A 23,918-nucleotide genomic window follows, 5' to 3' on the forward strand; every position below is an offset into this window, starting at 1 on the left:
ACAGCACATCAGTGCCAGCAACAATAGTTCACGTATACATGCCGACGTCACAAGCATAAGGCGAAGAGGTAGAAGAAATACATGAAAATGTCTATTCGATAATTCAATATGTAAAGGGAAATCATAATCTAGTAATAACGGGAGATTGGAATGCGGTAGTAGGATAAGGAATAGAAGACAAACTTATAGAAGAATGGGAATGGTGGCAGAAATGAGAGACGAAAAAGGCTAATTGAATTCTGCAATACATTTCAGACGGCAATAGCGAATTCTCTGTTTAAAAATCACACAAGGAGGAGGTATACTTGGAAAAAACCTAGAGACACGATTCCAGACAGATATTCTGAAATCATATATTGGTTCCCAAGGCATAGGGGCTGACATAGAATCAGATCACAATTTATTAATGATGAAGAGCAGACTGGAGTTTAAGAGAATCGCCTGAAAGAAATGGGACATTGAAGTACTGAGGAAGGATCAGATGCTTAAGTTCTTTAAGGATGTAGATACTGCGATAGCGAATATTACAGTAGGCAGTACAATTGAAGAGAAATGGAAAGTCCTAAAAAATGCAATCACAGATGATGGGCAGAGAAATATAAGCACAAGGAAGTAACCGCTAAGGAACATTGAATAATATACGAAATACTTGTACTGGTCGACGAAACAACGCCAGAATGGAACGAAATAAACAGAAAGTGCAGGGAAGACAAAACCAAATGCCTGTAGGAAAAATGAGAATAAAAGAAAAAAAAAGGTTGAAGGAAGACGAGATGCAGCCTACAGAAAGGTGGAAACAACTTCAGCTGAAATTAAAAGCGTGGGCTGAAGAGTGCAATAGGAATTCTATTGTTAAGCCCAGAGGAGAGAATGGATAGGTGAAAAGAGTACACTGAAGGCCTACACGGAAAGTTCTGCGAGGGCGAGAATTAGTCTGACATCATATGAGGCAGAAGGGGTAGATAACAACCCTTCGGAGTTTCTAAAATCGTCGGCGGAAGTGGCAGCCAAACAACTATTCGAGTTTATTTGTAGAATATATGTGGCTGGAGACATACCATAAGACTTTCGGAAAGATCCATTGACTCAATCTTGAAGACAGCAACGGCAGATAAGTGTGATTCATTGAGTCGGTCTCGAAGACAGCAAGGGCAGAAAATTGTGAGAACTATCACACAGTCAGCTGAGCAGCTCATGCATCGAAGTTGCTGAGAAGAATATGTACAGAAGAATGGAAAAGAAAATTGAGGATCTGTTAGATGATAATTAGTTTGACTATAGGATAGGTGAAGACATCAAAGTGGCGGTCCTGACGTGGAGCTTGATAATGGAAGTAATACTAAGAAAAATCATTTTCATAGCGTTTGTTGACTTACAAGGGGAGGCCGCCAATTGTGAAATTCAGATTCGATTCATACTGCGCATAATAAAAGCTCATGGCCAGAGGTCTAATGTGGCAAAGCACCAAGATGCACTTCTCAGCCGTTGTCGAGAAAATCGACAGTTAAAAGAAACCGTTGCGGTGAAATACTCTCTACGATTAATAATTTTCTACAGCGTCGTGGCGCAGCGGTAAGCGCTCGGGTTCGTAATCCGTAGGTCGCCGGATCGAGTCTCGCGCCATGCAATTTTGTTATTATTAGTTTTTTGTAATTCATATATATATATATATATATATATATATATATATATATATATATATATATATATATATATATATACACTATTAATGAATTGCTTATGCATGTTGGTGAAGGCGGATCGCTCTCCAATTGTACCGCCTCCATTTTTCAGTTTTTTTAACAGGGTGTACCAAAGCTCTCCCGTCCGCACTGATTTTCGACGATGTTATAAGTTGCGCTAGGGACCGCATCTACCTTCTTTCGAAGTTAGCAGGTAACTATGTTAAGCGGCGGCTCGTTTCGGCCCATTCAACTGTCCTTCAAGGGTAACGAGCGAGTAACGGAGTTTATATTTCATACCCGCCACAGCAAATTTGTGTTCGTGGGGTCTCTATTCTAATTCGAACGTTTGACTTACGCTATACGTATTCGTTTCGGAATATCGTCTCTACGTCTTCCGTTAACTATACGTGGTTAACATTATGAAGACAATTAATAACATTTGTGAAATACAACTTTGTTTGCGGAAAACATAATGATGTTCGAAGTCGCCAGTTTTTCCACAACTTATTATATGCATAATTGTTGCAACTGATTGCCGGGAATTATATATATATATATATATATATATATATATATATATATATATATATATATATATATATATTACAAAAAACAAATATTAAAAAATATATATATATACACACATTTGAATTACAAAAAACCAATACTAAAAAAAAAAAGAGGGTTGCATGGCACGAGATTCGATCCGGCGACCTTCAGATTACAAACCCGAGCGCTTACCGCTGCGCCACGACCCTGTAGACAATTACTAATCGTAGAGAGTATTTCTCCGGAACGGTTTCTTTTAACTGTCGATTTTCTCGACAACGGCTGAGAAGTGCATCTTGGTGCTTTGCCACATTACACCTCTGGCCATGAGTTTTTATTATGCGCAGTATGAATCGAATCTGAATTTCACAATTGGAGGCCTCCCCTTGTTAGAAAAAGCGTCGAACATTGTTAAATAGCGCACGTTGTTCGAAACTGTAAGAAAAATATCAGTAAGTTATAGGGAAAGACGGGTTCAAAATGTTCAAATAAGTCTGAAATCTTATGGGACTTAACTGCTAAGGTCATCAGTCCCTAAGCTTACACACTAGGTAACCTAAATTATCCTAAGGACAAACACAGACACCCATGCCCGAGGGAGCACTCGAACCTCCGCCGCGACCAGCAGCACAGTACATGACAGCAGCGCCCTAGACCGCTCGGCTAATCCCGTGCGGCGAAAGACGGGTAATGTAAAACATATACAAGAACGTAGAGGGAACAATAAGAATGGAAGACGAAGAAAAAAGTGCTTCGATTAAAGAAGGTGTAAGACAGGGATGCAGTCTTTCACCTCTAGTATATAACCTATGCTTTGAAGAAACAATGCGGGAATTACAAAGAAAGAATCAACAGTGAGATTAAAACTTGAAGTGAAAGGATATCAGTGGTAAGATTCGCTGCTGACATAAGACAAAGAAGAGTTACAGGACCTGTTGAATGGAATGAACAGTGTAATGAGTACGGAAAGAGCATAGAGAGCGAACTGAACCAAGAAGAAAGTAGTGAAGAGTAGCAGAAATAAGATTAGTGCGGAACTTTACTTCAAAGTTGGTAAACATGATATGAAGAAATTCTTCTACCGTGGAAGCAAAATAACACAAGATGGAAGAATCAATAATAACCATAAAAGTAGACCACCCCAGTCAAAGAGGGCATTACTGTCCAAAAGAAGTCTAATAGTATAGTCTATCATTAAAACGTGGTGCCAAAGCGATAAAATCTGGATTATGGAACAATCAAAGAATGTCATTTGATCGGTTGAATCTTGTTTCACACTGTTTCCATCTCCTGGCCAAGTTTACATCCCAAGAGTGAAACATGGCGGGGGTTTGATCCAGGACTGGTTTTGTGAGCACAAGGATGAAATGTTACATATTCTCTCCCTGACCACCACGGTCACCAGATCTCAACGTTATTGAGCCTTTGTGGTGTAATTTGGAGAGAAGAGTGCACAATTACTATCCTCCTCTATCACTGTTACCGAACTTGCCACAATTTTGGAGGAACTATGATTTGAGTTACGTTGAAGACTGTGCAGGACCTGTATTTATCCACTGCGAGGCGACTGGAAGCTTTTTGCATACCAGAGGTTATCTTTCACCATATTAGCTAAGGAAGTGATGTAGATATGGACCACAGAATTCTATGGTAGTGAATGATGACAGTAGGGAAACCTGAAGAGAAGGGAATGGAAGCGTTTGAGGCGCAGTGCTACAGAAAGTTGTTAACAATTAGGTGGACTGCGTAGATAACGAACGAGGAGGTTTTCATCACAACTGGCGAAGAAAGGAACATAGAGAAAACACTGAAAAGACGAATGGACAGGATGATAGGACATATTTTGAGCCATGAGGTAGTAAGTGCCATGGTATTATAGGGAACCTTAGAAGTTAAAAACTGTAGGTTGAGACGGAGATTGAGGTATGTAGGACAAAAATTGAAGACATTGGGTGCAAGTTGCTGTGTCAGGACTACACTCCTGGAAATGGAAAAAAGAACACATTGACACCGGTGTGTCAGACCCACCATACTTGCTCCGGACACTGCGAGAGGGCTGTACAAGCAATGATCACACGCACGGCACAGCGGACACACCAGGAACCGCGGTGTTGGCCGTCGAATGGCGCTAGCTGCGCAGCATTTGTGCACCGCCGCCGTCAGTGTCAGCCAGTTTGCCGTGGCATACGGAGCTCCATCGCAGTCTTTAACACTGGTAGCATGCCGCGACAGCGTGGACGTGAACCGTATGTGCAGTTGACGGACTTTGAGCGAGGGCGTATAGTGGGCATGCGGGAGGCCGGGTGGACGTACCGCCGAATTGCTCAACACGTGGGGCGTGAGGTCTCCACAGTACATCGATGTTGTCGCCAGTGGTCGGCGGAAGGTGCACGTGCCCGTCGACCTGGGACCGGACCGCAGCGACGCACGGATGCACGCCAAGACCGTAGGATCCTACGCAGTGCCGTAGGGGACCGCACCGCCACTTCCCAGCAAATTAGGGACACTGTTGCTCCTGGGGTATCGGCGAGGACCATTCGCAACCGTCTCCATGAAGCTGGGCTACGGTCCCGCACACCGTTAGGCCGTCTTCCGCTCACGCCCCAACATCGTGCAGCCCGCATCCAGTGGTGTCGCGACAGGCGTGAATGGAGGGACGAATGGAGACGTGTCGTCTTCAGCGATGAGAGTCGCTTCTGCCTTGGTGCCAATGATGGTCGTATGCGTGTTTGGCGCCGTGCAGGTGAGCGCCACAATCAGGACTGCATACGACCGAGGCACACAGGGCCAACACCCGGCATCATGGTGTGGGGTGCGATCTCCTACACTGGCCGTACACCACTGGTGATCGTCGAGGGGACACTGAATAGTGCACAGTACATCCAAACCGTCATCGAACCCATCGTTCTACCATTCCTAGACCGGCAAGGGAACTTGCTGTTCCAACAGGACAATGCACGTCCGCATGTATCCCGTGCCACCCAACGTGCTCTAGAAGGTGTAAGTCAACTACCCTGGCCAGCAAGATCTCCGGATCTGTCCCCCATTGAGCATGTTTGGGACTGGATGAAGCGTCGTCTCACGCGGTCTGCACGTCCAGCACGAAAGCTGGTCCAACTGAGGCGCCAGGTGGAAATGGCATGGCAAGCCGTTCCACAGGACTACATCCAGCATCTCTACGATCGTCTCCATGGGAGAATAGCAGCCTGCATTGCTGCGAAAGGTGGATATACACTGTACTAGTGCCGACATTGCGCATGCTCTGTTGCCTGTGTCTATGTGCCTGTGGTTCTGTCAGCGTGATCATGTGATGTATCTGACCCCAGGAATGTGTCAATAAAGTTTCCCCTTCCTGGGACAATGAATTCACGGTGTTCTTATTTCAATTTCCAGGAGTGTATTTTAGCTCTCACATAGCAACCAGTCAGACATCAGCGTCAGGCGGGTGGCCTGTACAGCAAAGCCACAGGGGCCACATCAGCAGACGACAGCCAGAAGGTTCCACGCACCTGCCAGGCCAGCAGAGACGGGCGTCATCGCCCTGAGAGATCGCTGGCCACGAATAGGCCCGACTGTATCGTGGCGCCTTCACGGTATTTAGGCCGGTGCGTGGGCTCTGTCAGGCAGTTCATTACTAACGACCTCTCTGAGAGGAGCCCCGACCGCAGTAGCGATTCCTCAATCGGAGTCCCGCTAAGGGACCACCAGGATATTCGATGCCATATTTTGACAGCGACATCCTCTCTGTGCAATCACCAGCCTTCGAGATGACGTGGCCTCTGCTCTGGAGACTTTTGCGGACTTTGACATTGGCTGCCACAGCGCTTCGTGTTACTAAATTTTGCATTTAAAAGGGAACAAAGGGATTCACTTTGTTATTTCTTGGGGCTGTCAGCCCAGCAAACACTTATTGTGCTGTTCAAGTGCAACTCTCACGTAACCATGTACTGTCAGTGTAAAAAATTACTTCAAGGACCAGATTTGAGTTAATGTGTTTACTAACAAGGGAACCTCCGCATCGCACCCCCCTCAGATTTAGTTATAAGTTGGCACAGTGGATAGGCCTTGAAAAACTGAACACAGATCAATCCAGAAAACAGGAAGAAGTTGTGTGGAACTATGAAAAAATAATCAAAATATACAAACTGAGTAGTCCATGCGCAAGATAGGCAACATCAAGGATAGTGTGAGCTCAGGAGCGCCGTGGTGCCGTGGTTAGCGTGAGCAGCTGCGGAACGAGAGGTCCTTGATTCAAGTCTTACCTCGAGTGAAAAGTTTAATTTTTTATTTTCAGACAATTGTCAAAGTTCAGGCACTCACACATAATCAACTTCGCTCTCCAAAATTCTAGGCCATGTTCAGACTTGCTTGGACATATGCAGGATTTGACGATCTGCAAACGGAAAAATTTGAAAACGTTAAAAACATGTGTTTTGACAGAGCACAGGGAAAACAGTGAAACTGTTGCATTCATTTGTTGCAGTTTATGTGAGAAACTATTATGTTTTCATCACTGTTTTGGGAGTGATTATCACATCCACAAGAAAACCTAAATCGGGCAAGATAGAAGAATCTTTTTAGCCATTCGCCAAGTGTGCAAGTTAGGTGGTTGGACAACATATTCCTGTCATGTGACGCACATGCCGTCACCAGTGTCGTATAGAATACAGCAGATGTGTTTTCCTGTGGAGGAATCGGTTGACCTATCACCTTGCGATCAAATGTTTTCGGTTCCCATTGGACAGGCACGTCCTTTCGTCTACTAATCGCACGGTTTTGCGGTGCGGTCGCAAAACACAGACACTAAACATATTACAGTGAACAGAGACGTCAATGAACGAACGGACGGATCATAACTTTGCGAAAATAAAGAAAATAAACTTTTCGCTCGAGGGAAGACTTTAACCAAGGACCTCTCGTTCCGCAGCTGCTCAAGCTAACCACGGGACCACGGCGCTCCTGAGCTCACACTATCCTTGATGTTGCCTATCTTGCGCATGGACTACTCAGTTTGTATATTTTGCTTATTTTTTTCATAGTTCCACACAACTTCTTCCTGTTTTCTCTATTGATCTGTGTTCAGTTCTTAAAGGCCTATCCACTGTGCCAACTTCTAACTACATCTGACGGGGGTGCGATGGGGAGGTTCCCTTGCAAGAAACTTGTTGTGTATTGGTTACCTGGGCTGTGTTCTTATTGCGCCTCGAGGGGTGCTCGACATATCACAAGTGTTACTCTGACACGAAGCGGTTGACACGTGAGAGGACATCCAGACTGACTGCACCAAAGCAGTCAAGAGCAGAGACGAATCGAGGGAAAGAAGGGTGTAAGTCTAGTGAATGGCGTTCCGGGAAGCGAGCGGCACGTACCTGCTCGCACGAGCACGTCCCTGGAGAGCACGGTGCCGAGGGCGTTGGCGGCCCTGCAGCGGTAGCGCGCCGAGTGCACGTCGTGGCGGTAGCGGTCGGCGGGGAAGGGCGGGAACTCGAGCGAGCCGTTGTCGTGCGGCAGCCGCAGGCCGGCCACCGGCGGCGCCGCAGACCCGTCGGCCAGCAGCCACGAGAGCCGCGGCGGCGGCGACCCGTGCGCCGCGCACTCCAGCCGCGCGCCGGAGCTGTTGGAGAACTCGAGGCGCGCCGGCGGCTCCACCACCAGCACCGGGCCCTGCAGCTCCAGCGCCACGCTCCACACTGCAACACCGCACGCAGCGCACGGGCGTCAGCCGCCGCTCTGCCGCTCCTTTCTCACAACAGCACAGCGCAGCGCAGCTTTGCTCACGTGCGGATCCAGCGGCCCATTATGAATGTGCAACATCATAGCTCTAATGCTGTACTGATTTATTTTGCTTTTCTTTCGTTTAATGTTACATCATTGAGTATCTGTAAATGTGTTTGAATCGATAACATAAAATTGTATACTACTTTTCTTTGTTTAAAACTTTGATTTCGTGGCTTGATTCTATGCAATGTAGTATATCTGTCATTCAAACTCTTTGTCCCATTTGGAGGGAACAAAACTTACTATATATAATTGTAATTTCTGTGTGAATAATTTTTTGTGGAAATGTCAATATGTGCTAATGTTCTGCTTTATTTAATGTGTTTGGTTGCTGTTATGTAAACTGCTGATCCTCACTTAGAGTTCTTAGTTATTCTGTATGTAAAAGTTGTTGTGGTTCCCCCCGGGAACGGAACTGTGTAGCGCGCGCAAACTGTGGTTAGCCTAGGTAGAAAAGGTGGAACCAAGAGTCAGTCGGGAACGAGCTACCAAACTGTGCACTGCCATGTAAAAATTGCATATTGTGCTGTTTCCGAGAGAGGATTTTTCTGCTACTTTCCAATGTCTCGGATGGATGGATAAATAGCTGGAACGATTCTGGAATTGGTATTCATCATCGCCACCAAGAAGGGCCAGAGTCCAGCACTTCTGCCTGCGAATCCACCTTCCAACATGCATTTGCCACCACATTGCGCAATCACTTGAACGGAATACTATAATGATGTACAGTGAAGGATCAGCTTACTGGATGTTTTAGTGTGCACAAATATAAGGTAACTTATAACTGAATTTATGTACCTACCTTGATTTTTTCCCTATCACAACACCTCTCAGGTTCCTCTCCATCTGAACTATGATTACCGAGTGTCCTATTTTGTGGAAAAAATGAAAGCCTCAAAGTTAGACAGTTAATTACATGATTTTGTTTGATCTTTGATGAGAAGGGATATTCAGATTTACTGTGGATTTAGTGAAATTGTGGGAGGCAGTAAATGTAGTTTTCTGATGTTTCAAAGTCACCTATTTAATCATTTACTTGAAAGTAGAAGACTGTTGTAATAAAAACAATTTGCTGTTTCTTTTATAAATTAAAGTTCTTAAAATTGAGGCTCATAAAGTTTTGCTTAGTAAATGGTCACATTGCTGCCTGTAATAAATTCTTAAAGGTGAGTCAGTTTCTTGCAATTTTGTCAACATTAGGTTTCACTGTAGTAAAAGTGGAAAACTGCAATAGTAGAAAATTACATGTTCATGATTGCTAAGTGTTTGTCGCTCTTGTGTATTGGAAGTGCATATTAATAGTATAACAGGATCCACAGTTTGTCTATTGTGCTAATGCTAGGTAACAAGTAACGGGAAGACCACTATTTATGAAAACCATAATTTCTTTATTCAAAAGATAGTGAGAAGCAACCTGATAGTGGATTGCAATTAACTTTCATTTTAAATAGTAAAGTATTTAACTGAGAGAGACTTAACCTATGTCCAATTTATGATCCTGCAGTGAATGTTAATAGTAATGTTATAAAGACCATTCAGTTTGAACAAGCCCTGAAAGTAATAGTGTGTTTCGGTATCTGTTATAATTCTGCAAATAGTTTGTGCTGCTCTAACTGTTAGTTTCAATATTACCGTAAACATATGTATGTGTCAGAGTTCATTGCACTCGCGTATGACAAAGTATAGGTTGTGTTTATCCATTAAAGTTACTAATAACTATTTTCTTGAACGAGAATGTTAATCATTCTCTTGCCTAGTTAGGCTGGCGACCGTGTTCTTTATCCGTTAAACAGTGCAGATAGGCAAAGTTTTGTTTGCTACTGCTCGAATATTTACGTAATTCTGACTTTCATTTCCGATAAGCCATTTCCGTTAGGTACAACACGGTCAACACAACAAAATTCCTCTTAGAGGGTAACACTGCCCTGTTGCTTTATACCATAATTGTTTTAACTAGATAGTTATATTTCATGACCTGCCTCCTACTTTAAGGTTATGGTATAGCAGTAGCAGATGGTAGTGTTATAAATGGAGATCACAGTTTGCTACTAGCTGTTCCACTCCCCATCCCACCCAATACCACTTGTCACCCAACTAGCTTCTTACCCCCCCCCCCCCCCCCAGTACCACTTGTCACCCCCATTTTTAACACGCCACAGACAACTATGATTTTCGTAACAATAACAATAGAATACACAGAGTTAGCAGAGAAGTAAAGATGGAAAAATTACACTACTGGCCATTAAAATAGCTACGCCAAGAAATAATGCAGATGATAAACGGGTATTCATTGGACAAACATATTATACTAGATCTGACATGTGATTACATTTTCACGCAATTTGGGTGCATAGATCCTGAGAAATCAGTACCCAGATTAACCACCTCTGGTCGTAATAACGGCCCTGATACGCCTGGGCATTGAGTCAAACAGCTTGGATGGCGTGAAGAGGTACAGCTGCCCATGCAACTTCAACACGATACCAAAGTTCATCAAGAGTAGTGACTGGCGTATTGTGACGAGCCAGTTGCTCGGCCACCATTGACCAGACGTTTCCAATTGGTGAGAGATCTGGAGAATGTGCTGGCCAGGGCAACAGTCGAACATTTTCTGTATCCAGAAAGGCCCGTACAAGTCCTGCAACATGCGGTCGTGCATTATCCTGCTGAAATGTAGGGTTTTTGCAGGGATCGATTGAAGGGTAGAGCCACGGGTCGTAACACATCTGAAATGTAACGTTCACTGTTCAAAGTGCCGTCAATGCGAACAAGAGGTGACCGAGACGTGTAACCAATGGCACCCCATACCATCACGCAGGGTGATACGCCAGTATGCCGATGACGAATACACACTTCCAATGTGCGTTCACCGCGATGTCGCGAAACACGGATGCGACCATCACGATGCTGTAAACAGAACCTGGATCCGTCCGAAAAAATGACGTTTTGCCATTCGTGCACCCAGGTTCGTCGTTGAGTACACTATCGCAGGCGCTCCTGTCTGTGATGCAGCGTCAAGGGTAACCGCAGCCATGGTATCCGAGCTGATAGTTCATGCTGCTGCAAACGTCGTCCAACTCTTCGTGCAGATGGTTGTTGTCTTGCAAACGTCCCCATCTGTTGACTCGGGGATCGAGACGTGGCTGCACGATCCGTTACAGCCATGCGGATAAGATGCCTGTCATCTCGACTGCTAGTGATACGAGGCCGTCGGGATCCAGCACGGCGTTTCGTATTACCCTCCTGAACCCACCGATTCCATATTTTGCTAACAGTCATTGGATCTCGAACAACGCGAGCAGCAATGTCGCAATGGCGATAGGCTACAATCCGACCTTGATCAAAGTCGGAAACGTTATGGTACGCATTTCGCCTCCTTACACGAGGCAAACAACAACGTTTCACCAGGCAACGCCAGTCAACTGCTGCTTGTGTATGAGAAATCGGTTGGAAACTTTCCTCATGTCAGCACGTTGTAGGTGTCATCACCGGCGCCAACCTTGTGTGGATGCTCTGAAAAGGTAATCATTTGCACATCACAGCATCTTCTTCCTTTCGGTTAAATTTCGCGTCTGTAACACGTCATCTTCGTGGTGTAGCAATTTTAATGGCCAGTAGTTGAAAGCATTAAAAGGGTTTGAAGGAATACTGATTTCTGTTGGCAGCTCAGGAGAACGAGGGGGTGTCGTACGACAGTTGTGGGCCAGCTTCTCTCAAAAGAGCATACGATGGCTTTATGACAACCTTCCCAACCGAATCAATGCACGCATACAGACCAGAGGGAGTGCAACGTTTTGCTAACAAGAGGGCTCATACTGCCTGATTCTTCGTAAGTTTGACTCGACGTTGTAGTCAGTGAAATGTCATCATGTACTCCCTCAAACTAAGAAATTTCGTTCCGCTTCCTTCTTAGTGCTTCGCCCTGGACAGGTAGAAAGTCGATCCTAAGACGGCGCGTCACTATTTGTCTTGGGAGCCCGCGGTTTCCCTATCGCGCCGATACGCGGCGTGGCCATTTGTCGAGGTGTCAGGGCGGTCGCGGCTCGGCGCCAGACGCGGTAACGCCGACCCCTTTGTCCGGGTCTCATCTGGGGGCGGCGCGTCTCCAGGGAGAGGCGGGTAGCAATTCGCGCGCGCGGCTCCGCAGCGACACTGACGGATGGAGCCGTCTCTGTGCCAACGGCGCCGCCCACCTGTTAGTGGCTGGGCCAACCCCGCGCCGTCCTCCGGGGCAGAACACGGGCCGCAGGCACCACGCTACGAAACCTGTGTATTGCACGCTCTGCTCATGTAGTCACACACAACGTAGGACTAGCAGCTCTGATGCCCTTGCCTTGGTTCTCACGCATTTCTAAGAGAGTGTCGTTGCGTCCGAAGACTGGTTTGATACAGTTTTCCACACTAGTCTATCCTCTTCCTGACAGAACTACGCTTCAGAGTTTTTATTCCTCCTCCCTGAACTTAAATTCTCTCTTCAAATCCTCCTTGCTTCCCTTTGCTGCTTGCTCGTATGTACAAGATTCAGTAACATCGTGGATAGGCTAAACCTTGTATTACTCATCTTTCGACCAGTTCTTCCCAATCATATCGTTCCACTCTTATAACTGCAGTCTGCCCCTTCGGCTCTTGTAACTAGACCTCTAATTTCTTTCCAAGTAAGGTAATTAATTTTGCACACATATCTTGTGCCTGCATACCTTGTGCACGCATCTGATAGAGGAAAGAGAAGGCTACTTGCAATCCAATATTGTAAATTTAATTTTTATCTAACAATGCTTGGCTGTAACAGTCCAAAATGGTTCAAATGGCTCTGAGCACTATGGGACTTAACATCTGTGGTCATCAGTCCCCTAGAACTTAGAACTAATTAAACCTAACTAACCTAAGGACATCACACACATCCATGCCCGAGGCAGGATTCGAACCTGCGACCGTAGCAGTCGCGCGGTTCCGGACTGAGCGCCTAGAACCGCTAGACCACCGCGGCCGGCTGTAACAGTCCACAAATGTTTTATGTACTTCTATAGATGTTCACATCTACATCTAAATCTACATCTATATTTATACTCCGCAAGCCACCCAACGGTGTGTTGCGGAGGGCACATTACGTGCCACTGTCATTACCTCCCTTTCCTGTTCTAGTCGCGTATGGTTCGCGGGAACGACTGCCGGAAAGCCTCCGTGCGCGCTCGAATTTCTTTAATTTTACATTCGTGATCTCCTCAGGAGGTATAAGTAGGGGGAAGCAATATATTCGATGCCTCATCCAGAAACGCGCCCTCTCGAAACCTGGACAGCAAGCTACACCGCGATGCAGAGCGCCTCTCTTGCAGAGTCTGCCACTTGAGTTTGCTAAACATCTCCGTAACGCTATCACGGTTACCAAATAACCCTGTGACGAAACGCGCCGCTCTTCTTTGGCTTTTCTCTATCTCCTTTGTCAACCCGACCTGGTACGGATCCCATACTGATGAGCAATACTCAAGTATAGGTCGAACGAGTGTTTTGTAAGCCACCTCCTTTGTTGATGGACTACATTTTCTAAGGACTCTCCCAATGAATCTCAACCTGGCACCCGCCTTACCAACAATTAATTTTATATGAAATGTTTCCGTACGCATAGTCCCAGATATTTTACAGAAGTAACTGCTACCAGTGTTTGTTTCGCTATCATATAATCATACAATAAAGGATCCTTCTTTCTATGTATTCGCAATACATTACATTTGTCTATGTTAAGGGTCAGTTGCCACTCCCTGCACCAAGTGCCTATCCGCTGCAGATCTTCCTACATTTCGCTGCAACTTTCTAATGCTGCAACTTATCTGTATACTACAGCATCATCCGCGAAAAGCCGCATGGAACTTCCGACACTATCTACTAGGTCATTTATATATATTGTGAAAAGCAATGGTCCCATAACACTCCCCTGTGGTACGCCAGAGGTTACTTTAACGTCTGTAGACGTCTCTCCATTGACAACAACATGCTGTGTTCTGTTTGCTAAAAACTCTTCAATCCAGCCACACAGCTGGTCTGATATTCTGTAGGCTCTTAATTTGTTTATCAGGCGACAGTGCGGAACTGTTTCGAACGCCTTCCGGAAGTCAAGAAAACTAAAGTCCCCTCACCGCATTATCTCGTCTATGCTAGAAGGCTAATCTCAGGAACTACCGTAATGATTTTGCTGTTTTTCATTGCTAGGTAGACGAGGAAGGTCGGTGTATACAGAGTGTATCATAATTAATGGCGTAAACGCATACAGTTGAAAATATGCGGTACTAGAAGCAAAAAAGTCTCAGTAAACGTAAGGTCGAAAATGCATACCTTAAGAAGCTACGAGCACTTTTTCATCTTCGATACGGCGAAGCAAATCTCTTCTACTGAAAGTTCTTTGCTTTCCATATTTTGGGAAGTAGTAGTATGGACCAAAACAAGAGAAAATGTCCAGTAATCATTTGCTCTAAAATTCATACCTTAAAAGATATGAGCAATTGTTCATTAGAAGAGTCGTGTTTCCAAGTAGTGAATATGAGCACGTGCTCATAGCTACTAAGGTATGTATTTTGGAGCACATATTTACCGGACAGCCGGCCAGGGTGGCCGATCGGTTCTAGGCGCTACAGTCTGGAACCGCGCGACCGCTACGGTCGCAGGTTCGAATCCTGCCTCGGGCATGGATGTGTGTGATGTCCTTAGGTTAGTTAGGTTTAAGTAGTTCTAAGTTCTAGGGGGCTGATGACCTGAGAAGTTAAGTCCCATAGTGCTCAGAGCCATTTTAACCATTTTTACCGGACACTTGTTTGTTGTTTTGGTCCACATTACCATTTCCCAAAATATGGAAAGCAAAGAGCTTTCAGTAAAAGAGATTTGCTTCACAATATCCAAGATGAAATAGTGCTCGTAGCTCTTTTTGACTCTATGTTTACGGAGACCTTTTTGCTTATAGTATCGAGTACTTTCAAGTGTACGCGTTTACGCCATTAATTATGATACAACCTGTATAATTTATTACCGCTATACGAGAAAAGTCGTCCGGCCCTAAATACTTAGTGCTAATACAAGCGTATAGTCACGAGTGCCCCAGGGAAGTGTGACAGGACCGCTATTGTTCTTTATACACATTGATAAGCGAAAAAATTATGACCACTGTTCACCACGACGTTGCATGCCGCCTGTTGACGATGCGGGCACACGACGCGGTAAATTAAGTACGTAACATAGGAGACACGGACGGGGGATCACTATAGCGAAGATGATGACGATGAAGTCCCATACTCCTTGACAAAGCGTAGGGGAACGATGCGGGAGACCCGCACTGCGGTGCTAGGCAAGGTCCTAGTGGAGATGGTTTGCCATTGCCTTCCTCCGATAGCGAAGATATGGGCTGCAAATGGAGAAATTCATTGAAATAACCGACTGCGACAAAGGGCAGTTTATTATTACGCAGAGTTTGTGAACGAGCATCTCGGAAACGGCGAAGCTGGTCGAATGTTCACGTGCTACCGTCGTCAGCATCTACAGAAAGAGGTAGAAGGATAATGAAACTACCACTAGGCGCTTAACGGTTGGACGTCCACGACTCTTCACTGAACGTGGGCTTCGGAGGGTTGTCTGGACTGTAAAGTAGGATCGATGGTGATCTGTGGCATCTCTGACCAAAGAGCACAGTGCTGGTACAAGCACAGGTGTTTCAGAGCACACCATGCATTGCACATTGTTGAACACGGAGCTCCGCAGCAGACTTCCCCTACGTGTTTACATGTTGACCCACCGATATCGTCAATTACGATTGCAGTGGGCACGGGACCAAAGGGATTCAGCCGTCTATCAGTGGATACGTGTCGGCTCTTAGGGTGAATCACATTTTTGCTACACTGGGTCGATGGTCGTCTTCACAAACGCCGTCATCGAGGTGAACGGCGGCTCGGAACGTGCAGCGCGCCACGGACGCCGGCTGGTGGGAGCAGAAGTAAGCAGTAAGGACATTCCCATGCTCTCGCATGGACGCGATCCACCTGCATGCCTTCGTGCTTGATGTCTTCCCCGGCGGCGATTTCGTGTTTGAGCCGTGTAACTGTCCGTGTCTCGCAGCCAGAACCGTGCTACTCTGGTTTGAGCAGCATTATAGTGGAGTCATGCTGATGTCTCGACGACGAAATTCGCCTGATGTAAATCCTATGGAACGCATCTGGGTAGCTATCGAGCGCGATCGCTGCGTACGCAAATCAGCGATCCGTTGTTTATGCGAATTACATGACCTGTGCTTAGACATCTAATGCCACATACCTCCACAAACCTACCAAAAAAAGTGTCGGATCCCTGATACGTAGAATCGATGATGTATTTCGTTCCAAAGTCGGACAAACGAGCTGTGAAGCAGGTGGTCATAATGTTTTGGCTCATTAGTGTACATAAGTGTTCTGACGGACTGGATGAGCAGCAGTTTTCGGTGGTTTGCTGATGATTCTGTGGTGTACGGAGAGGGGTCTTCGATGAGTGACTGTAGGACATAAGATGACTTTGACAAAATTTCTAGTTCGTGTAATGAATGGCAGCTAACTTTAAATGTAGAAAAATGTAGGTTAATAAGTTAATGCATATGAGTAGGGAAAACAATCCCGTAACGTTCGAATACAGGTTAATAATATGCTGCTTCACCCTGTCACATCGATTAAATATCTAGACATAACGTTGCAAACCGATAATAAATGGAACGAGCGTGTAAGGACCGTAGTAGGGACGGCGAACGACTTCAGTCTGTTGGGAGAATTTTAGGAAAGTGAGGGTCATCTGTAAAGGAGACCGCGTATTGAACACTAGCGCGACTCAATCTTGAGTGCTGCTCAAGTGTTTGGGATCCCCACAAAGTCTGATTAATGGAAGACATCGAACCAATTGAGTGGCGGGCTACTAAGATTTGTTTCAGATAGCTTCTACCAGCACACAAGTATTACGTAGATGCTTCCGAAACACGAATGGGAATCCCTGGAGGGAAGGTGACGTACTGTTCGAGGAACACTGTTGAGAATATTTAGAGATCCGGCATTTGAAGCTAACTGCAGACGATCCTACCACCGCGAAGATACATTTCGCGTAAGGACAACGAAGATAACTTACGAAAAGCAGTGGCTCGTACACAGGCATATAGATACTCGTTTTTTCCTCGCTCTATTGCAAGTGGAACAGGAAAGCAAATGACTAGTAGGTACCCTCTGCCAGAGCTATTCGGTGGTATGCGGAGTATGTATGTAGATGTAGGTCTACTGAGTGATGCCGGGCACGTCGTTGTTTACTATATACTACTGTTGTTTCCTCTGTAAGTGCAAACAAATTTTTTGCTTGTTTCCCATATTTTGAGGACGATTTCACTACTGATACGTCGAACGAACACTGCAGTACATCTAAACACAAAATGCAGCCGTATGACATTTTTCGACTTCTTCTACATTCACAAGATTCTCCCCAATGGCCGGCCGGAGTGGCCGAGCGGTTCTGCGCGCTACAGTCTGGAACCGCGCGGCCGCTACGGTCGCAGGTTCGAATCCTGCCTCGGGCATGGATGTGTGTGATATCCTTAGGTTGGTTAGGTTTTAGTGGTTCTAAGTTCTAGGGGACTGATGACCTCAGCAGTTAAGTCCCATAGTGCTCAGAGCCATTCTCCCCATTGTCGATATAAACAACGAACATCGTGTGTAACGTAATCTCTGGTCCTCAGAAATGATCAACGAATTCCATTGGAAGAAGCTAAGAATGGAGGAAAAGTGTTGAATATCGATGAGACCGCTACTGTCTATTGGTCGAGAACCCAAGTTCAAACGAGAGTGGATGAACAGTTGCTTCCAGTAACGTGCCTCGACCGCAATGATCCGAAGCAAAAATTTGTGATATTTGAGTGTTGTAACACCCTATTATCTTTCCCAATAGTGGGTATGTTCAGAGGATGTCACAAGAGAATTATTTGTATTATCTGTCACTTGAATTTTGAGGACTCATCTGTTAACAACAAAAGTTCTGCGATACAATTAGACTTATTAACTTTTTATTAATATTTTCTCGTCACACAATTCCGTTCCATGTTCTATTAAATAACTGCTTGACAAGAAAGCAACTTTCCTATTAATATTTACAAGGAGCATGCTACAGACAAGGTTTCTGATAGTAACATGCTAGGCCAGGATAACAGAGTGAAATTTCACAGAATGGAGTTGAGGTGACGCTAGGGCGCAGCGCACCGTTCATTCCTGCATTGTTGTTGATCCAGCAACTGTTACTTCCTACGTTGCTGATATTCGCTTCTGTGCAATATTACCATTGTCGAGATTAAAGCTATATATCTTAGAGCGTGTACAGAAGAAATCATCAATATTTCTTCCCGTGCACCACCCACGAATGGACTGAGAAGAGAGCAATGGATGACACCAAATTATATGAACTATGCTAAACCTGCAGTGTAACGAATTTGTAGTGTCACTTGGAAATTTGTGCCAGAATGGGATTGATCCCGGATTTCATACTTTACTACGATCAGTCGAAATTAGAGAATAAGAGCAAGCCTCCAGATACGACTCAATGTTGTTGAGTTCCACTCACTCCGTTCCCCTAGCGCTGCTCCTTCCACAAAACCCTTCGGGGAACCTCTGTTCGGAAATCATAGATGGAAACATCAGTGACAGCGAGAGCTGTAGTGAAACGCGGAGGCTGTTGGTCGTGAGAAGCTAGAAATCTAGGTTCGAGTCCCGGTCCACCATAAATCTTCTACTGTCACTTCATGTTCATCTCATCTTTCATCATGGCGACCTGATATGAATAACAAACAGTGGAACAATTTTCTATAATGCTTCAAAGTAGAGTCTGGTATGCGCTTTTTTTAAGTGATGGGCATATTTATGCAAAATATTGTTTTTCATTCACCTCTCCAGTACTTCAGCAGTGACTATAAATTGTGCGGTCAAAAGTATCCGGACACCTCCAAATACACTCCTGGAAATGGAAAAAAGAACACATTGACACCGGTGTGTCAGACCCACCATACTTGCTCCGGACACTGCGAGAGGGCTGTACAAGCAATGATCACACGCACGGCACAGCGGACACACCAGGACCCGCGGTGTTGGCCGTCGAATGGCGCTAGCTGTGCAGCATTTGTGCACCGCCGCCGTCAGTGTCAGCCAGTTTGCCGTGGCATACGGAGCTCCATCGCAGTCTTTAACACTGGTAGCATGCCGCGACAGCGTGGACGTGAACCGTATGTGCAGTTGACGGACTTTGAGCGAGGGCGTATAGCGGGCATGCGGGAGGCCGGGTGGACGTACCGCCGAATTGCTCAACACGTGGGGCGTGAGGTCTCCACAGTACATCGATGTTGTCGCCAGTGGTCGGCGGAAGGTGCACGTGCCCGTCGACCTGGGACCGGACCGCAGCGACGCACAGATGCACGCCAAGACCGTAGGATCCTACGCAGTGCCGTAGGGGACCGCACCGCCACTTCCCAGCAAATTAGGGACACTGTTGCTCCTGGGGTATCGGCGAGGACCATTCGCAACCGTCTCCATGAAGCTGGGCTACGGTCCCGCACACCGTTAGGCCGTCTTCCGCTCACGCCCCAACATCGTGCAGCCCGCCTCCAGTGGTGTCGCGACAGGCGTGAATGGAGGGACGAATGGAGACGTGTCGTCTTCAGCGATGAGAGTCCCTTCTGCCTTGGTGCCAATGATGGTCGTATGCGTGTTTGGCGCCGTGCAGGTGAGCGCCACAATCAGGACTGCATACGACCGAGGCACACAGGGCCAACACCCGGCATCATGGTGTGGGGAGCGATCTCCTACACTGGCCGTACACCATTGGTGATCGTCGAGTGGACACTGAATAGTGCACGGTACATCCAAACCGTCATCGAACCCATCGTTCTACCATTCCTAGACCGGCAAGGGAACTTGCTGTTCCAATAGGACAATGCACGTCCGCATGTATCCCGTGCCACCCAACGTGCTCTAGAGCATGTTTGGGACTGGATGAAGCGTCGTCTCACGCGGTCTGCACGTCCAGCACGAAAGCTGGTCCAACTGAGGCGCCAGGTGGAAATGGCATGGCAAGCCGTTCCACAGGACTCCATCCAGCATCTCTACGATCGTCTCCATGGGAGAATAGCAGCCTGCATTGCTGCGAAAGGTGGATATACACTGTACTAGTGCCGACATTGTGCATGCTCTGTTGCCTGTGTCTATGTGCCTGTGGTTCTGTCAGTGTGATCATGTGATGTATCTGTCCCCAGGAATGTGTCAATAAAGTTTCCTCTTCCTGGGACAATGAATTCACGGTGTTCTTATTTCAATTTCCAGGAGTGTACATACGATTTTCGTACCGGGTACATTTTGCTGCCACCTACTGCCAGGTACTCCATATCAGCGACCTCAGTAGTCATTAGACATCTTGAGAGAGCAGAATGGGGCGCTCCGCGAAACTCACGGACTTCGAACGTGGTCAGGTGATTTGGTGTCACTTGAATCATACGTCTGTACGCGAGATTTCCACACTCCTAAACATACCTAGGTCCACTTTTTTCGATAGTGAAGTGGCCGTGCGGGATGGCCGCACGGTCTAGGGCGCCTTGTCACGGTCAGAGTGGCTTGCCCCGTCGGAAGTTCGAGTCCTCGCTCGGGCGTGGGTGTGTTTGTCGTCCTTAGCGTAAGTTAGTTTAAGTTAGATTAAGTAGTGTGTTATCTTAGGGACTGATGACCTCAGCAGTTTGGTCCCATAAGACCTTACCACAAATTTACAATTTTTTTTATAGTGAAGTGCAAACGAGAAGGGACACGTAGAGCACAAAAGCCTGTAGGCCGTCCTCGTCTGTTGACTGACAGAGACCGCCAACAGTTGAAGAGGGTCGTAATGTGTAGTAGGCAGACATCTATCCAGACAATCACACAGGAATTCCAAACTGCGTCAGTATCCACTGCAAGTTCTATGACAGTTAGGCGGGAGGTGAGAAAACTTGGATTTCATAGTCGAGCGGGTTCTCATAAGACACACATCACGCCGGTAAATGCCAAACGACGCCTCACTTGGTATAAGGAGCGTAAACACTGGACGAATGAAAAGTGGAAAAACGTTGTGTGGAGTGACGTATCACGGTACACAATGTGGCGATCCGAAGGCAGGGTGTGGATATGACGAAAGCCCAGTGAACGTCATCTGCCAGCGTGTGTAGTGCCAACAGTAAAATTCTTAGGTGGTGGTGTTATGGTGTGGTCGTGTTTTTCGTGGTGGGGGTTTGCACCCATTGTTGTTTTGCGTAGCTGAATGGTTACACGACAATAACATCCCTGAAATGGACTGGCCTGCTGAGAGTCCTGACCTGAATCCTCTAGAACACCTTTGGGATGTTTTGGAACGCCGACTTCGTGCCAGGCCTAACCGACCAACACCAATACATCTCCTCAGTGCAGCACTCCGTGAAGAATGGGCCGTTTCCGAGTTAATTAGCATTGAATTTAGCCCATCAGGCCACTGCACGCCCAGGTACAAGATACAGTTAGTGTTAGACGTTCTCATAGCGCAGATGACAGCGCACGCGACTGCTCCATCTTTGGATCGGGTTCGATTCTTACCACCGTCCCATGCTCAATTTCTGTATCGTTCTCTTGTTCGGTTTTAAGAAACGAAGAAAATACGTTTGGCGACACCGTCTCTGGCGGCCCGCTTGAATCTGCACGCGCATCTGCCTGACTGGGTAACTTCAATGCTAATTTAACTCAGAAAAGGCACAATGTATCGGATTTTTTCAACAATTAGTTCTTAGCACAACCTACCTTGCAACACCCATACAAGCTTTCCAGACAGTTTCTGACCGTCCTGTATATTTGGTTGTGTGTTTTCGTTTGAACGTATGAAGTGGCTTTTTGCGTGGGGATGACATAAACTTTCAGAAATGAGGCCGAAGAAGAAATACATCAGTTTCACTTATAAGAAAGCCTGATCCACTTACGCCAACTGAATCGCAAGTTTGAGGCGCAACGTGTAATGGGTAATTCAGCTAGCGGAAGGTGGAGATTATCAGAATTGACATACGCACATAACTTACAGCTAAGGAATTTGTTGGGATGTAACACTTTGCAACTGGGAGTAAACGAAAAAAGAGAAGAGTATGGGGGTCATGATTCTACCTTTATATCTACATTTTGCAAACCACTGTGAAGTGTATGCCAGACGGTACTTCTCACGGTACCAGTTTTAGGGCTTCTTCCCGTTCAATTCATGGAGCACGGGAAAAAATGACTTCTTGAACGCCTCTGTGACCACTGTAATTAGTTTAATCTTGCCTTCAGTACCCATCTGGGAGCGACATGTAGAGCGTTATAGGATATTCCTAGATTCATCACTTATTGTTGTTGCTAGAAACTATCCAAGTAGGCTCTGCTGGGATAGCTGGCGTCTATCTACAAGTGTTTACGATGAAAGCTTCGGTGCAGTTTAAGAGCGCTGTCAACTGTTAAGTCAGAATCTTCCATGGGTCAAACAAACCAGTTACCGTTGTTGCTGCCCTTCGTAGTATACGTCCAAAGACATCTATTAGTCCTGTTTGTTATGAGTCCCATACTGGAGCAGTATTCTAGGGTGGGGCGCATGAGTCGTTTGTACGCAGTCTCCTTTGCAGAGTGGATTTCCACAGTATTCCACTGATGATCCACAATCTGTTCCCTGCTTTACCGAGAGCTGAGCCTATGTGATCGTCTCATTTCATATAGCTACAAAGTGTTACGCTCTGGTATTTGTATCAGTTAACTGATTCCAACTGTAACTCGCTGACTCTGTGGTCATAGGCTATGACGTTTTTTCGTTTTGTAAGGTGCTCAGTTTTACTTTTATGAACATTTAAAGCACGTTGCCGATCTTTGCACCTCCTTGAAATCTTATCAAGATCTGACTGAATATTTATGCAGATAATTTCAGACATTACTTCTCATCTGTGAGAAGTATGAGGCTGCAACTAATAATGTCTGCAAGGCCATTGAAATCCATCATGAACAGCAAGAGTCCCAACACACATCCCTGGCGCACGCCTGAATTTACGTCTAGATCTTTGATGATTCTCCAGAGATAACATGTTGCGTCCTCTCCACCAAAAAATCCTTAAGACAGTTACTAATCTCGCCCATGATATCGAACTTTAGATAATAGTTGTATGGGCAGTAGTGATTCAAATGATTTTCAGAAATCGAGAACCGGTGCATCTGCCGGACTGCCTTCGTTAGTGGCTTTCAGGATGTCATGTGAGAAAAGCGCAATTTGGATTCCAAATGACAGACGTTTTCGCAATCCATGCTGGTTGGAATTGTGGCAGGGTTGGTACGAGGAAGCTTTCCACACAAGGGACATACCATTTGGCGCCCCCGTCTCCCACCCTTCCTCCTTCTTTCCTCTTCGACATCAGTTGTATTTCCGATCTAGTGATCGTGGAAACAGGATTTTTTTTAAGTGAGTACCGCATAAACAATAAATCTCTTAATTTTATCCAGTATTAAGTATTAAAAGAGAGGTACAATTTCCGTTTAAGGTGCTTTCTAAGATCTTTAAAACTTTAAGTGAAAGCGAAAGGAAGGAGGCCTATTTTATTGCTAGAGCTACAATAAATATGTGCTACATACTAGCCTGAGGCCTTTTAGTTTCGTTTATTAGCAGCGGTGTATATGAACTGTTTTCCTCGGCCATACATAAGAAAACCACGTGATTTGAATGTTGGGAGTCGCGGTTCTGACCTCCATCGCAGAGGCATCAAAAGAAGGGGCGAAATACAGGTAAGAGAGGCTGTGACGACCTCCCTATCATCTGCCTCGTCCGCGGTGGCGTTGGGCAGAATTGCGGTCAAATTTGGTGCCAATGTGACGTCATTAACCCACTTTATAC

At 45.9% G+C, this 23,918-nt stretch overlaps 1 protein-coding gene across 1 annotated transcript in view; it reads right to left on the bottom strand.

The window, feature by feature from the left end:
- The window catches only part of LOC126263571 (Down syndrome cell adhesion molecule-like protein Dscam2), a 371,182-nt gene extending 363,131 nt beyond the window's left edge, over window positions 1–8,051 (bottom strand). Inside the window, exons 1-2 of the mRNA XM_049960663.1 lie at window positions 7,991–8,051; window positions 7,604–7,924 (exon numbers count right to left, since the gene is read on the bottom strand). Of these exons, the coding sequence (XP_049816620.1) occupies window positions 7,604–7,924; window positions 7,991–8,051 (382 nt within the window). The remainder of the gene's footprint in view (window positions 1–7,603; window positions 7,925–7,990) is intronic.
- Between the last annotated feature and the right edge of the window lie 15,867 nt (window positions 8,052–23,918).

This window comes from Schistocerca nitens, chromosome 6 (genome assembly GCF_023898315.1).
Source record: "Schistocerca nitens isolate TAMUIC-IGC-003100 chromosome 6, iqSchNite1.1, whole genome shotgun sequence".
NCBI lineage: Eukaryota > Metazoa > Arthropoda > Insecta > Orthoptera > Acrididae > Schistocerca > Schistocerca nitens.